Here is a 17,346-nt window from a genome sequence, read left to right as displayed (position 1 = left end):
ACGTTTGTCATCGCACTCCACTGCACGGTACCGACTCGGCTCGACTCGCTAGTGCCGCTTTTCCCGGATTCGCTCTCCAATACACGGGCGCTAACGTTAGCTTTACGCTGAAGGGCTTCATTCTTCGCTTGGCCGCAGCGGTCCAATCGAGTCACATTTCTGAAAAACGTGCTAAACACTTGACTAGCGTATTGCTAGCTCATTATCCGTAAATGTTTACTTATAATTTTCATCAGTTTGTCATTTTTTTTTTGCGTGTCACATTTCCAACTGATGCAATTAATGCAATGGGGTTTTTTTTCCCAGTTTTTTGTGGTACTATTTTGGAAAAACGACCACCCCCGAACCGAGGCGGTACAGTGCAGTATAAAGGCAAAAAAAAAAAAAAAAAAAAAAAAAAAAAAAATCGCGGCACCACCGAACGACATATTCTGGCGACTCTCGGATACGCCGAGTTCCTGCTGTAGTGTTTCAAGCGACAACTTTTAGCCCTCGGACGCAGAAAAACAAAAAAACGGCGCGACTGCCCCCGACTCCCGCCAACTGAGAGTCAACCAAAACCAAAAGTGAGCACATCCACATCAGAATTGTGCAAATAAGGACCGAAAACTAAAAGATACAGTAAGTGGTGATAAAAAATACAGAGCAGTGCAAAGTATATAAACAAATGTATAAAGTAATACGAAAAAAAAAATGGAATTTTCAGTCTGTGTCTCGGATTGAGTTTTACAATCAGTCGCCATCTGACGACTGAGCCACTACTGTCTGCTTGGCAGGAGGGGAGGGGGAGGGGTGGTCGGGACAGACCAGGCGTCCCTCACAGTCTAGTGCTGGGGTGCACTGAGGACAGCTGTGGCGGGGGGAGGGTGGAAAGCGGGTACAGGTGATGCAGCAGGTCCCCGTATAGCGCCGCCCCGCCCGGGTGCCTGAAGAAGTGGTGGGGGCTGGGGGCAGAGGCCAGGAGCTGCCTGTGAAGCATCATGGAGTGGAAGGCTAAGGGGGGGACGAGGGGGGACACGGCGGACTGACTTTTTAAGTACTGCAGGCTCGGGTGTTGCTGGAGTCCGTCTTGCGACACCAGGCTGCCGGGCGGGTACATGCCGGCGTAGAGGGGTGCGGCATGAGGGAGGGGGTAGGCGGTGGCCGGGTGGCCCTCGGGGAGGCGGTTGTTGAGGTGGACGGCGTGGGCCGGCTCGGCGGGTTTCAGCTCCTCCGGGTCGCCGCGTCGGATGGCGGTGGCCGGGTGGATCGGCGTCACCACGCGAACCTTCCTCTCCGGCACCTCCTCGGCCTCCGGTTCCCCGAGGCTCCGTTTACTGGGTCGCACGGGACTGGTGAGGGAGGAGTCAGACGAAGATTTGGGACTGGCAAAGGGTGGAGACGGGTCCTGCTTGGGAGGCGAGGTGGTCATGGGGGATACTCTACAAGCCTTAGGGTGGGAGTCCAAGCCCTGGTGCACGATGGAGTAAGGGAGGCCGCAGAAGGAGGGTTTGGAGAAGCTCGACACCCGCTGGGCAAGCGGTTTGGACATGGTGAAGTCTCTGGGTTCGTCCTCCGCTTCTCTGCTCTCCCCTCGAGTCTGCGCTTCGTCGCTGTAGTGCGATCTGTACGCGAGGCCTTCTTGCTCCAGGCCTCCGCAAACGAAACCCTGCCCCCCCTCCCGATCCCTGGCGAAGTGCTCCCGCCGCTCTCCGTTGGGGTATCCGGGCATCCGGTCCTGGCTCAGGCAGTTCTCCGTCTGCCTGTACAGACTGTGCAGGTGCGGGGACGAGTAGCAGTCCCCGGCGAAGCTCCGGGCCTGGAGCAGTTTTTCCGACGCGTTCTCCACGACGTCCCGGTCCTGCGTCCTGGGGAGGTACGGCTGCCACGGGGCGCTGACGTGAGGCTGCAGGAGGTGGTTGCCGCTCCTCTCCGGCGGAGGCTTGCTGCTCTGCGCGTGCTGAATGACCGACGGACGGAACATCGGCGCCGCCTCTGGGACGTTGTCGGATATGTGCTGCCTCTGGCCGTCCTCCTCGCTTTTCCTCTTGTCCGTGTCTCTCTCGGGGGGGAGAGGAGGTTGGAGAGACGACATGAATGAGAAGGATGTTGACTCACACACTTGGGAGAGGAGTTTCTTTTTGGCTAGAGGAGACATGACGCCTTGGCCCGCTTTGCAGTAGGCGGCCATTTGTGCAGGACTTTCCTTCCTAATTACCCCATAGTCCTCCTTTTCGGGTACGGAATCTGGCCTCAAGTCTACGGACTGCCGATCCTGTTTACACATTGGCAGCACCTTGCCCACTCTCCCGCCGTGACTCTCCGAGGAGTCTTTGCCCCGGATGGAGGACTCGGGCAGTGCGACGTGTCCGGCGGGTTTGCTCTGGTCCCAGTGATGAGGCAGGTAGGCGCTTTTGGTGACTAGGTGTACTTCGGTCTTGGGGACTTGAAGGGGGTCGCCGATCTGCCTCCAGTCGGACTGAGCGGCTGCGTGGACGGGCCGAGGGGCGAGCGGGGCCCTGCCGGATTCGGCCTCCTTTGGGCACAGCGACACGGGCGGCTCCCCGCTCAACGACTCCTCTTTCTTCAGCGTGACGTGAAGCTCCTCCTCGATGACGATGGGTTCATCCGCAGGTGGCGGTTCGAGGTTCGTGGCCACTTCCCCTTTCGCCGTGGAATCCTGCACAAAACAATTATTGGTATCATTTGAGGAGTCTAATGGTCAAGCTCGCACGGTTACTTCGTACAGTCCCAAAAGCTTATTTGCGCCACAGACCAGTTTAACGTAAAGTAAAATTTTGATATCCGATCCCATCTTGGGGTCATTGGGGTCGATGCCCCCGAAATTATGTTAGTTACGTCTCATCAATTGTGTAATGTCATTTTGGTCGCCATCGCTGAAATAGCATCACGACAATAGAATCATTTAAAATTGAAGCAAGTAGTTCAGTGGGGGTTTTGGCCATCTTTGGAAGGTGCATCTTATTTTTCACCAGGACAGAACCTCTGATACCCCGTCAGAAACTGGAATATTTGTGGGTCAACTTCATCCACCCCAACCGTACAATCTTTCACATCTCTGGAGATGTTTAGTCCCATTTCCTTGCAGAATTGGATTCAAGTCTTGACTTTGACCAGGGTGCTCCATAACCTTCATTTTGTTTTATTTCAGCCATTCAGAAATTGAGTTTTTGAATTTTAAATTCATTTGGGTTAGACTGGGAGTCCTCGGTCTACGACTGAGATCCGTTCCTACAGTAGCGACTTAACTCGCATTTTAACTTAAGTCGGATTCCACCATTAAAGTCAGAATTAACATCAAAATACTTTGTATAAAAAAACAAATACATTGCAATAAACAAGATGACGTATTTAGCATTACTGCTGAGAGGTTTCTGGGCTGTCGCTGAGAAACAAGGAGTTTCATCTTTTCTAGATTTTCTATTGGGTTTAGGTCTGGAAACTGGCTAGTCAAAATCCCTCCAGCAGTGTGTGCAAACTTGGTGAACAACTACAGGAAACGTTTGACTTCTGCAATTGCAAACAAAGGCTACTGTACCAAATATTAACATTGCTTTTCTCAGGTGTTCAAATACTTATTTGCAGCTGTATCACACAAATAAATTGTTAAAAAAATCATACATTGTGATTTCTGGATTTTTCCGTTTGGATTATCTCTCTCACAGTGGACATGCACGTACGATGAAAATTTCACACCCCTCCATGATTTTTAAGTGGGAGAACTTACAATTTAGCAGGGTGTTCAAATACTTATTTTCTTCAATGTAACATTTCACTTAACACAATGAGCCACATAACGATTCACCGATGTGTCAAACCGTCGCAGTGTAGCGCCAATTTGCTTCAGATACCGGTGCCCATCTCAAAATATAACTTATCGCCCACTCCTTGTGGTGAAAAAAAAATAATAATAATGAACGGTCTTCAAGTAGATCAACTCGGCTTCCAAAAAGGTCTTTACCCTCTAACTTGGGACTTTCTTAAAGCTTCCGCCAGCTTGTGTCGGATCCTCAACGGACTCTTGTGAAGTCTTTGTTTGTGTTCGCATGAGTGTGAAGAGATGATGGGGGACGGACTCAAGCGGCGCAGCAGCTGGCAGATGCCCGGAACCAACCTGTGATTGTTGCTGGCCCTTGGCCGCCTCCCCGCGCTCCTTTCTGGACGTCTGCTTGGCGGCGCTCGGGCCCTTGGCTTTCTTGGCCCCGACGCCTTTGGCCTTGGCCGACGGTGCCTTCTCCTGGCTGCGGGGTTTGGTGAGGGGGAGGGGCTTGTCCTGCTCACCTTTGAGGTGCCTCTCGTACGGGAGGAGAAGCCTGCGGGGAGAGGGGGAGGAGAAGAAAAAAAAGAAATGTCGGCGCTGTTGTGTCACGGAAGACTGACCGAACATAATGGAAACTTGTTAATTTAGAGATGTTCCAAAAAAATGTCAAACGTTGTCTTTTGATGTGAGAATGATTATGCTGGCCGCAACTTAAATACAATAAACCTCTTCTTGTGGTTTTATGGGAGCACAGAGGAAATGAGAATATCAATAATGTGTGTCGCATCTGGCAAGAACAATACCGTACTTTCATTACATGCAGAAAAGTGCATCTTAACGGCAGCAGGATTGTATGTGGCTAAAACAAGTATTTCAATGTGGATTGACAACTGTTGTACTATATAATATGTAAACAACGTGTATAAAAATATAAATGTGAGGTGCAGCAACACAGTCAACAGTGTTGTATGTATCAAAGAAACCAGGGGTGCTCAATGCGTCGATGCGTGCCAAAAAAAAAAAAAAAAAAAGACGTTCACTCTAAACTGCACACGCGCGCAATTGTGCACCCCTGATGCCGTCTCTTCGCATATATTCCAGGTTGTGGGCAAAAAAAATAATAAAAAAAAAAATCCAATGCGGATTGAAAGTATAACATAGAGCCATTCAGTTTGTGGCATTTTGCAATGTGATTCAATGAGTGAGGGATGACTGCTTGTTATATCCAGTGGCACAATTCACATACGTACTGTAAAAAATGAAAAGAAGCAGCCACTCGTTTCTTTTAGGCAGCACACGGAACTTTCTCCAACAACGACCACTGCTACGCCACACTCTGTTTTTCCTACTTTACCGTACACCCTTCCCCCCGAGCCCCCCTCCCCCTTAAAGACGTCCTCTCATAATTACAAATGTTACAGTACTTACGCAGCCCATCAATGTGTTTTATAATGATAGCGTCCAACATCGCCGCTTTAGTTAGCAAAGACAAGCTAGACATGCTGCTTATGTTTACTCTTGATATTAATGGAGAAAGTTAAAGAAGAAAAGCTATTGTTTTAAGATCCAATGACTGTCGGAATAATCGGAGAAAAAGGGGTTAAACTGGATGAGATTTTCTCTTTTCCGAGTGGGAAAGGTCTGGTCTGAAGCCAAAGTGCAGGATGAGATGGTGTGTCATTTTAAAATTCCACCTTGGCACAGCCTGATCCAGGATGAAAGCACAGACAATAGAATGCACAAAAAGCTAATTCTGTATTTTAAATATAGGAGGCAACATAACATCAACCTTAAAACGGTTTGGGAGCATCATCATCATCCCCCCAAACACCAGTCGTCGGTAGCTCACAAGAGGCTGGCTGCTTGAAAAGTAGATCTTGGGGTAAAAAAGTCTGGGCCCTCCTGAAATAAACTATTTCCACCACACGTGTATATAATAAAACAAGATGTGAGCAAGAACAAAGGCAGTTAAAATAGTCGGCGGCGTATTACCTATGATGACCATACGCCACTTTTAAGCAGTTGTGGCGGGGAAAAAAAAAGCACTGTATGAATTAATAAAGTATTTTAAGAGGATAATACTCATTCACTTATTTATTATATTATTATGACCGTCATAACCCAAACATGCTTTTGAGGGTGGTGTTGGCAGCAGTTTCTGAAATGAGCTGCAGCTTGTTTTAATACCTGGCATGCAATAACTAATCCTATTGTAATGACACCACGTTAGGGGAAATCCAGTCACACATGAATGCCAAAGAATGTGTGTGTAAACTCCTGCTGAGACCCATCACACCGCCTATTTGAACCTTGAAAGAGGGATAACGCTCTGCTTTTCCTGGACGTGATTATAGTGTAGTGTTGTCTTTTTTTTTTAAACTTAATATGCCAATATGAATCATCACTTCAGATGGTGTGTGCTATTTTTTTGGTTTTGTTTTGTTTTAAACGCACCGCCCCCAGCTGGCGGGATTATATACAGATGGTCACGTTGAATGAATGCCACATGAGGCGCCCACGAAAATTGCGGGGCTCATCCCAGACTTCGTGTTTCAGTCGTAACGGGATCCGATCGAGAGGAACCGGTGCTCACGCGCAGAATAATGACTTGAGAAACTTATTTTTTACTGCCGCAAAAAGTTAGCGGGGGACGGAGAAGCGGAAAACGTAGGCTGGCATTCCCAGAACTGAAAAAATATCCATCCATTCATCAATTTTCTTAGCTGCTTATCCTCACGAGGGTCGCGGGGATTGCTGGAGCCTATCCCAGCTGTCAAAGGGCAGGAGGCGACGTACACCCTGACCTGGTCGCCAGCCAATCGCAGGGCACATGGAGTCAAACAGCCACACTCACAATCACACTTAGGGGCAATTTAGAGTGTCCAATTAATGTTGCACGTTTTGGGGATGTAGGAGGAAACCGGAATACCCGAAGGAAACCCACGCAGGCACGGGGAGAACATGCAAACTCCACACAGGCGGGTCCGGGATTGAACCCGGGACCTCAGAACTGTGAGGCCAACGCTTTCCAGCTGAACCACTGTGGTACTCTGGAAAAAAAACCAAACCAAAAAAAAACCCAAACAAGACAAAACAAAAGTGATTGCTAACTGACATATAAACAAAGACAAATGCGACGGTTTATAATTTTCTTAATTTTGATCCTATTTTTTGTTTTTAGATATGACAAGTGTGAATATGAGTGTAACCGGTTGTCTGTCTCCATGTGCCCTGCGATTGGCTGGTGACCAGTCCAGGGGGCACCTCGCCTCTCGCCCCAAGTCAGCTGGTTTAAATTCAAGCTCCTCCGTGCCCCTGATGAGGATAAGCGCTATAGAAATGGGTGGTTTGCTAATTAACACCCCCCCAAAAAAACTGGTATGGTCACACCTGTCCATTGGTAATGTCATCCTACATGAACCGGAAAGTCATACTTCCTCTCATTAGCACAATGAATACATATTTAAATCACATTAATCTCAGAATTTGACGTAAAACACAAATTAAAGGGAGGAGACAGTTGCTCTTGCCTACTTCCGTTTAAAGGCTACAGAAAAGTAACAATCAATCAAGAGGTGATGTTTGGGTTGCGCTTAAAAAAAGTCTCAAAAACACTTCAAGAGGTGAATTTTTCCCCCCTCGCTGAACAAAAGCACTGGCAGCAAAAAAAAAAAAAAAAAAAAAAGCATCCAAACGGCCTTTCATCCAGCTGCTCTGGCAGGCCGTCGGCCAAGAAAGGAAATGTACTATTAAATGTGACTTATTGGAAAAACGCAGCGAGCGAAGGCATAATGACATGTTAATGAAGAGGAGGAACAACTCTGAAAAACAACATATGCAACGTTAAATAGCTGTCGTGTTCCTTTTTTGTTTTTTTGTTGTTGTTGTTTTTTTTTTTTTTTCTAAATAGGAGAGTCAATTAGCCGTGTACAGGAAAAGACTCCAAACAAGGAATTTGTACCGAGGACAGATGTACAGTGTGTGGGAATGAGGCTCTCTGGCTTGGCCTGGGTCAACTTGAAGGAATTTCAACACGGAACGAAATGGGTGGGGGTGGTGGGGGTGAGTGTGCGGAGGATTATGTACGAGCTGAGTGAAAAATGACTGGCTTCTTGTGTATAAATACTTCCAAATGGAAAAGCCTAACGTGCTATTCTGGTCAGGAAAAGCCCGACAAAAGTGAGCGTCAGGAAGTTCCCGACAGTGTGGGAATTATTCTTTTTGTTCAAGTTTAGATACAAGACGGCCCTCAAATCGATCAACCGGGTGACCGGTGACGGAAAATGTAATCGTTATTTATTGTGATCATGATGATTATTTTGATTGATACTGACATCGTGAGTAATAAACACGTTAATTCATTGATTTAAAAACTTGACCAAAAATCAACTTTAAAGTGAACTTAACAGAACAACCTCAAAACAAATTAAGTCAACAAGTAAAATTATAAATTAAAACAGAAATATATATTTAAAAAAATAATACAACCATATCTAAAAACATTGGCACAAATGCGGTGACTGCATTGTCTATTTCATATATTCGTTTTGAATAAGACCCTCTCAATATTTTGGCAAATAGAAATAATCTTGGTAATCCTAATTAACCTAAAACATGAAAACGTTAGTCTGCTGTATGCGCCTTGGCCTCTTGGGGGCAGTGTGGTGCGATGCACGCATGGAGCTGCATTTTACAGTAATTTAAAAAAAAAAAAGAGTAGAAGAAAAAAGTGGCAATAAAACTTTATAAAACAAGTTTTTCACAGATTTGGAAGAATATGCAGTATATTATATTGTTATATTGTCTGATTGTATGTGTTTCTATGACATTTGTATAAAAATATTTGGTATTTCATTGCTAATGTTTCCCATGCTCTAATGCTAATGATAGCTAGCCTGTCAATAAAGTTTTCTGTTGACTGATAGCAAAAGCTAGCAAGATCTAAAATGTAGTGTTTTGTATTTATGAGTAATGTGAGTAATTTTTTTGTGTGTGTTTAGGGTTACACGAAACTCAAACTGGGTAGTCAATAAAGCACGCTCAGGGAAGGCACAAGAACATGCGACACGGCTTGCTACTACAACAAATAGAATGCGTTTAGGGTGCGTTTACAATGCAGGAACATGCATACAAAATCCACGCAGTGGCACAATAATAATTTTTCTTCCATTATAGCCTTCTTATGAGCCTTAGAAACCAAAATTGAAAACACGATAACATTTCGATTAATTGCCCAGCCCTAGATAGCGTAGCCAAAAAAAGCATTCAAGTACACCCATGTACTGTCGTACTAGCTTCTTGTTCGTTCATTTGGGCTAACTTCCTAGTATTTTGTAGAGTTCTACAAATTACAAGCACTCGAAGTTTTGCAAGATTATTGACCAGCTCAAATATTGGTTGTTGATTTTAACAGGTGAGGAAGTAATTGTTTTACACAATTATATATGTATATATATTGATGTACTGCATTTTACAGTTCTATCACTGTTAAAGTGATAACCATCCTGTTGTCCCAATATGCAGGATACACGGATAACAGGAATAAAATGAATAGGAGCGGTCATAAAAGTGTTAATAATTGTCATTGTCCTTCCCACCACCGGCCACATGGAGGCGCATGATGCTCTCAGAGCATCTCAGTGGGTGGAAAGTGGAGGGGAGGGGGGGGGGGGTTGGTAGAGAATTTCATTAAGGCAGCACCAGCAACATTTTTATGAGGTCAATAAACACTTAACTTCCTCTCAAGCCAATTTATCAGCCGCCTCTTGTTTGAGCGGCCGCTTTTTTCCGTGTCGATAACAAGCGACTAATACATGCGGCGCAGAGGCGGAGTCAGTTGGTGTGGAGGGTGGGGGGGGGGCTAAATGTTGAATAAATATAGAAATATTGGGCGCGCAATAATCTGGGAAAGAGATTGGAGCTGATAAAAGACTATTACGCACGTCTGGGTAATCTTAATAAAACAGCAAAATCCATAATAGTTCATTTAAAGGGACACTGGCAAGCCGAACATGTTTCTGGTATGGACAGAAACAATAGACACAGTGCACAGAGTCTGGGAAGAAAAAGAAAGAGAGAGTGAGAAAGAGTGAAAGAAGAATAAAAAGAAAGAGGCGGGAGAAAGAGTGAGAGAGGGAGAGAGCAGGGGAGAGAGAGAGTGAGAGAGAGTGAGAGAAGAGCAGTTGGCAAAAACAAGGTGACTTTACCAGCAACGTGCTGCCCTCATTTGCGTTTTGTGTTACAGGAATGAGCGCTGTGTCGGAATCCAAGAAACGGGGGCCCGAAGTCACCAAATATGTGGAAAAAGCCCCCAGGCTGTTCCACTTCCACAACCTCCCTCCGCCATCTGCGCCCCAAATTAATTTTAGCCGCTGTTGTGCGTTAAGATCACAGGAGCGGCACGGCAGCGCGGGTCGGAGACAAAAAGAAAAAAAGGGATGGGTGGGTTGGGGTGGGGGGGGGATAAAGGACAATTTAAAGGGCGAGCGGAGCCAGCAGAGATTAGGAGCATAGAAAATGACTTGTTTTATTGTATTTTACAGGCCCGGGAGGCCATGAAATAAAAAGATGTCAACGGCGGGATAAACAGACATTCCCGCCTGAAAATTCCTCCTCCCCCCACTTTGGATTCATGCCTCAAAGCCCCTTTTTGTCTCAAAGCCAAACCACTCGAGGTGACCCCCATTCATGCTCTTAAAAGCAGGGGGCAGCCAAAGAATGTATGAAAAACTTAAGCCCTTTGTCACATCTGAAAACAGCAGATTTAAAATGACCTCTACTGTTCCTTCCCCCGGCCCCTCGGGGGTGGGGGGGCTTCGCTCTCATTAGCTGCCAGTGCTCCACCAGGGGCAGGTGAAGGCGGGCTCGCCAACTCTCCAATAAGAAGAAAATTAGAGCTGCAAGCATTGATGAAGGGGCCACTTATTGCGCCTTTTTTGGGGCAAATCCTCAAAATAATCATCAAACTTTCAGGACAGCTCTGATCACACTAGATGGAGTACATAAAAAAAAAAAAATTAAAACTGACAGTATAATGTCGCCCATCTGTCTAGGATATCTTGTTGCATTCGGCGCTCCCACGAGCAAATTCCTAATAGGAATTCAAGTCCTGAAATTAGCCCCAAAACGACTGCTTCAAACCATAACAGCTGACTTTCACTTCAAATTTGAGCAAAAGTCCTTGAAACCGTTTTGCGCGCCCTATTATGATAGACGTACCAAAAAAGTTGGGCAAGATTTAGTGTCCAGGGTTTGCTTTCTTTTTTTTTTTTTTTTAAACTTTAATAATGACGGAAGTACCCAACAAACCTTCGCCACATTACAAGACGAAGGCAAAATGGCTTCGGAATGGGACGAATTGGTCAAAGTACGGCACTGGAATTTGCCCAAAAATGTCTGCATCAAAGAAAAATCCCGCACTTCCTTTTCAATTTCATGCATGGGTTCTTGGGACATTTTCACGCTTCTTGTTAATGATAAAAATGTACACCCAATTTTGGGCCCATCGGCGAAACTGATCTCCCAGGCTGATTTTTTTCCGACGTTCTAAGGGGGTGCTAATGAGCGAGTTTTCAGTTTTCATTCAATAATTCTTGTGTACCACAAGAGTGAGCCCATTTATGTCAAAATCTTGATAGAATACCGTAATTCCCGGCCTACAGAGCGCACCTGGATATAAGCGTCACCCAGTACATTTATAAAGGAAATACCATTTGGTACATAGATAAGCCGCACCTGTGTATAAGCCGCAAGTGCTCACATTGAAACAAGAGATATTTACAAAGAAAAACACGAACGCTAGCGCTGCACTAACGCTAACGCTGTGCTAAGAGGGCCGGTTAAAAAAAAAAAACATACTGGTAAAAATCACTGAGACACGGCAGTAACACACTAGCACAGCGCTAACAGGGCCAGACCGGCAAAAGTCACTTCCTCGGCACGTATATTCCACCGATCTCACTCTTACCTTTTCCGCTCGAGTGCCCCCTTGCGGCATAAACCGCAGGGTTGAAAGCATGTGAAAAAAGTTGCGGGCGGCTTATAGGCAGGATATTACGATAATTTAACTTCAAGGACCCTTGGAAATTGACCCAAGACCCAAAAATGGCTGATTCGGACCAGAATGGCAGACTTCCTGTGTATTTTTGGGTATGGGTTCTTGACTTTTTTTTGGTGTGCATTTACTTGTGATAGACATGGCTACCAAACTTGTTATCAATACATGAAACCAACATGGGGCTGAAATTTGCTATGAAGTCCACTAAGACAATTTTTTAACCTGAAAATAAGAAATTAAGCAACTTCAAAAGGGCCTTCTTACTATATGTTCACGCGCTAAAAAAAAAAAAAAAAAAAAAAAAAAAACTGCAGACGTACGGCATATGTTCTGCCTCTGTGACAGAACCTCATTAATTGAATTTGCTACACCCAACGATTTATTAATCTCGGCGGGGCGCGGCGTTTTGGTCGATGGCCCGTCACACGTGGATAACTTTGGGTAACGCTTTCTCGTTGCCGTCGGGAGAAAAGAAACCTTTGACGGAATTCCACATGAGAGGAAAATTAGCCAGTAATGTCATTCGGGAGCCGGAATAAAGGTGCCCCCCCCCCAAAAAAAAACACTGGTAAATAAACAGGCGGCATGGTGGTTCAGCTGGTAAAGCGTTGGCCTCACAGTTCTGAGGTCCCGGGTTCAATCCCGGACCCGCCTGTGTGGGGTTTGCATGTTCTCCCCGTGCCAGCGTGGGTTTCCTCCGGGCACTCCGGTTTCCTCCCACATCCCAAAAACATGCAACATTAACAGGACGCTCTAAATTGCCCCTAGGTGTGATTGTGAGTGCGGCTGTTTGTTTCGACGTGCCCTGCGATTGGCCGGCGACCAGTTCAGAGTGTACCCCGCCTCCTGCCTGTTGACAGCTGGGATAGGCTACAGCACTCCCCGCGACCCTTATGAGGATAAGTGGCAAAGAAAATGGATGGATGGGTAAATAAATACATAAGGGACGGATGTTGCACGCCCCACTTTTCAGGTTTTTATTTGTTAAAAAAGTTTAAAATATCCTTTAAATTTCGTTCCACTTCATGATTGTGCCCCACTTGTTGATTCTTGACACAAAAAAAACAAGAAAATTTTAGATCTTCATGTTTGAAACCTGAAATGAGGCGAAAGGTTGAAAACTTCGAGGGGGGCCTTTCACAAGGCACTGTAGATAGATAGATAGATAGATAGATAGATAGATAGATAGATAGATAGATAGATAGATAGATAGATAGATAGATAGATAGATAGATAGATAGATAATACTGTATGTACTTACTGCTATCTAATAGAAGAGCATTAATTTCTGCTGTGATCGGTTATGTTTTTTTTTAACTCTGTGATTGGCCACAAAATTCCTGATCATGTAAAGCCTAGTTATTATTTTTTTAAAAAAGTAAATTTTTAAAAATTATTATTTTTAATTGAATTAAAATTAAACATAAAAATCTATCTATTTTTTCAAATTTTTAAGAATTAAAATAATCTGCAAATATTTATAGATAATGTTGTGAAAAATATTAAGAGGATTGAGTCAACTCAATAAAGCAGTGCAGTCATGTTAGCGCAGCTACAAATCCAAACACGACAGGTGTACCGGCTGACCCAGCAGTATGATAGAACTGCAGTCGCGGGTTATTTAGGGTCGCCGTGGCGCCGACAAATTCCCCATTTCCCTCAACGCGAGCCGGTGCGGCATCCCAATCGCGCTGAAGCCGCCGCTTTTTGAGGTCAAACTATTACATAGTGTTACTTTAAGGAACGGCAGCCATTAAAACGCGTCTTGCCTGACTGTGTCTTTCTCTGCCTTTTGCCGCTGGCTGACAGAACCAAAATGGCAAGTAAAGTAAGATTGCTTCTAATACCCGTTTTCCGGCGAGAAAACACACACATACACACACGCGCTATGTGATGCATCTGCAGTACGGCAAGGACGAAGCAAAGAGATGCTGACAAGTGCAAGATAGCGCTGAATAACACACACACACACACACACACACACACACACACACACACACACACACACACACACACACACACATACTGTACACTCCATTACGATTCCCAGCATGAGCTGCAAATATAGTTTTGGACGCTTTTGCAACATCCATACGGCGAGGAGCCAATAAAACATCCACGTATCGGAATACAATGTATACACTCGGCTGAATATTTGTATTTATTTTTATTTTTTTGTGTGCGCGGTTGCGACAATCTCGGCTCTGCTTTTGAAATAGTAAAATGACTCGGAATCGCTTCGCACGTTGCCATAGCAACATGCAACCCCGCCTGATGACACGAAAGAGAGAGACAGAGAGAGAGAGAGAGAGAGAGAGAGGTATTTTACACTAAAACAACAAGATTAAAAATGTACGAGCTGTAAAAAGGCGCTGACCTGTATCATGAAAGGAGTGGAAATGGCACACGCGTGCACGCACACACAAACACACACACACACAGGAAAAAGGCCAGTCTATTTCAAGGTTATTGATGCCATCTTTTTCATGACCTCATTTTTAATTCCGAGCGCCGCAGCCCCGGCTGACAGCTCATCTCGGGGAAGTGTTTTTTTTTCTTTCCTTTTTTGAATAAATATCATTAAAGCCTCACCAGCCGCAGTGGCAAAACCTCCGTTTATTGATTTCTTTTTAACGAACGGAGTCGAGGTTATCTGCTCTTCAGCCATTACGCCGGATCGGTGCCTCGTCCCGGACGGCGTTGACTGCGGCCATTCCGTCTTTTGCTATCTCGCTGGAACCCAGTTCATATGACCGATATGATTCAGAAGGGAGATGTGATGTACGATTGACTTTTAAATGGCTTGTATACAAATAGGAGGGTCCCTGGAGTGCCTGGCTGCCCAACAAGTGTGAAATTGAACAAGCAAGTCAATCTTTTTTAGTTAACTGCCTATTTTCCAAAATGAGGCCGTGAGCAAAGCCCATTTTGAATTTTGCCAGATTGTGATGTCAATGTTCAGTTCCTTTATCGTACTTAATTTTATTTAATTTGCTAATTTATTATACTGCCGCCGCATCCAGTTTCCCCGCCAACGACTTAGCAGCAGCTAAGCTGGGTGAAGATCTGTCATTTTCAAGTGACAGCCAAACTGCTCTGTAAGAAAGATGACTGTGTCCCAAGCCAAAAGTTAGGCAGAGCTGTATTGAGTTCTGCTGAATGGACAAATTAGCGTTAGCCAACGGCATATGTGCGTCTCAGTAGAATATGGCAGCAAGTTTTATTTCAGTAGTTTGAGTCAAAAATTGAAACTCAAATATAATATAGACCGATCAAACAAAAAATACTTTTTCAGAAAGCCAATCCGTTCCTAATTTCCACCACAAAAAAAGTATTTGACTGATATGCGATATTCTAATTTATTGAGCTGCTGGGTTTAACTGGAAGCTATAAAGTGTTCCCTGCATGTTTCGGATTCACAAATTCACCTACATGTGGATTTTTTTTTTGGGGGGGGGGGGCTATCCTCCATTTTCACTAAAACATTCACCACTTCAAGTATTTTGTGCTCAGGTCAAAGCCCTGTCTAATTTAAAAGTATTGAGTTCCAATTCTTGTCACATTTAGGAACCTAGGACTATGTTGAAGTGAGGGAAGGAGTTTCATTTAGTCGAGCCATAGCCCTGTCAAATTAGTTGATTAGTTAATTAAATACCGTAATTTCCGGCCTATAAACCGTGACTTTTTTCATACGCTTTCAACCCTGCGGATTATGCGGTGATGCGGCTAATTTGTGCATTTTTTCCAACGGCCGCAAATGGTAACTCGAGCAGAAAAGGTAAGAGTGAGACCGGTGCAATATATGTGCCGAGGAAGTGACTTTTACCAGCCCTGTTAGCGCTGCGCAAGCGTGTTACTGGTGTGTCTCAGTGATTTTTACCAGTGTGTTTTTTTTAAACCAGCCCTGTTAGCACGATGGTAGCGTTAGCGCAGCACTAGTTTTAGCGCGCCGGCGCTAGCGTGAAACTCTCTGTGTACTGTCTTTCTTTGTAAATTCTGTATCTTGTGTTTCAATGTCAGTTTCAATGTGGCCACTTGCGAGTTTTACACGGCTGCTGTGTATGTATGTACCAAATAGTATTTCCTTTACAAATGTAGTGGGTAAGGGTTATAACCAGGTGCGCTCTGTAGGCCGGGAATTAGGGTAAGTTGAGTGAGGGCAGGGGATTCTATTTTGCAGGCCAAAGACCTGGAAAAATAGAAACTCCTGCCTCTCATTTCAACATAGTTTTTTAGCACAGAGATACCACAAGATGGCACCAAAGTACACTTTTATACTAGACAGGACTTTGGCTTGAGCTCAACAACACCAAATTGGTGGATTTTTCAACAATTAAAGGATAGGTTTAAAAAACAAAATTCTTGAATATTTACATCAATCTGAGAGAGAAAAAGTACAAATATGCAAATGACACTTTTTGCCAAACAAAATGGGCATACTCCTTTTTTTTTTTATAAAACCTGTTCATTGATCACAAAGCCATTTTTTTGATGTATGAATGGAAACGTGGAAAACAGAGGATGACTTTAGCTTCTGCCATTTTGTGGAAGAGCATCCAATAATTTTTGCCGGTCACTCTATGTCGCCAGCATATCGATAAACATAGATAAATTGCATATTACAAATAAATAACCCAAGATAACAACATATAAAGCACAGAAATGCATGTTACATGTCAATTTATGGGATAATTTTGAAACGGAATTGGAAAAGTGGATGTTGCAGGCTTTGATAAAAAGATCTAATAGCAAAATAATAGGAAAATATATAAATCTTGCATAAACATTGTTTTTTTAAAATTTGGTACATTTTGTGATATTGGCTTGTTTTGGAATGAAATTCGTCTTGATTTTGTTATTTTTTTTTTCCCCAGGATATTTGACATTTCTGAAGGATGAAATTTTCTTCAGATTATGCGCCGTCAAAGAGTGGTTGTGAAAAATGTACTATAAATCTTGATGAAATTTTGAGTAAACACTGTCATAAACACCTAAGAACTTCCTCAAATGTTTGTTTTAAGCGTTTGTGCAAAATATGTATTACTGGGAGAGCTGTGAGAATATTGCGCACTCTAATATTGTTTCATTTTTGTGCATTGACTAATGAATCAAGGTGGAAACAAAGACACCTCCTGGGAGCAAACGTGCAGTCCAGCACGCTCACAAACAACCTCATTCATCACGCGGTCCCCCAATGTTTGCTGAGCTAATATGAGCTGACTAATTGCCCTCTGAGCGGCTCAGCTAAAATGACCGTCGAGCGCGCGGCCCAACAGCAGCCGGGCTCATCCCCGTACCGCCTGCGTTGGGGATATTATTGCTTTGCATCGATTCAGCGATATTTCCTCTCAGGTGTCGTCCGTGGAATTATAAACACTCAGAACGCCACCATTGGACCGCTCCCTACAGTTTTAGGACATTTTACATAAAAACAACTCATTCAAGCTTTCTTAAAAACAAATGTTAGCAACTTCAGTTAAATTTCAAGTTATTTCAGCACAAAACAATGTACTAATCGCAAATTTCCTGC

The 17,346-nt window shown here is 44.3% G+C and overlaps 1 protein-coding gene across 1 annotated transcript in view; it reads right to left on the bottom strand.

Annotated features, from left to right (window-relative positions):
* Nucleotides 1-380: 380 nt before the first annotated feature.
* Nucleotides 381-17,346, bottom strand: part of arid5b (AT-rich interaction domain 5B) — a 129,564-nt gene continuing 112,598 nt past the window's right edge. The window contains exons 9-10 of the mRNA XM_061836577.1: nt 4,115-4,313; nt 381-2,659 (exon numbers count right to left, since the gene is read on the bottom strand). Coding sequence (XP_061692561.1) covers nt 818-2,659; nt 4,115-4,313 — 2,041 coding nt within the window. The 3' untranslated portion in view covers nt 381-817. The remainder of the gene's footprint in view (nt 2,660-4,114; nt 4,314-17,346) is intronic.

This window comes from Syngnathoides biaculeatus, chromosome 12 (assembly GCF_019802595.1).
Source record: "Syngnathoides biaculeatus isolate LvHL_M chromosome 12, ASM1980259v1, whole genome shotgun sequence".
Classification (NCBI taxonomy): Eukaryota; Metazoa; Chordata; class Actinopteri; order Syngnathiformes; family Syngnathidae; genus Syngnathoides; species Syngnathoides biaculeatus.
The sequence above is the reverse complement of the archived record's forward strand: the minus strand, read 5'-3'. Positions and strand labels throughout refer to the sequence as shown.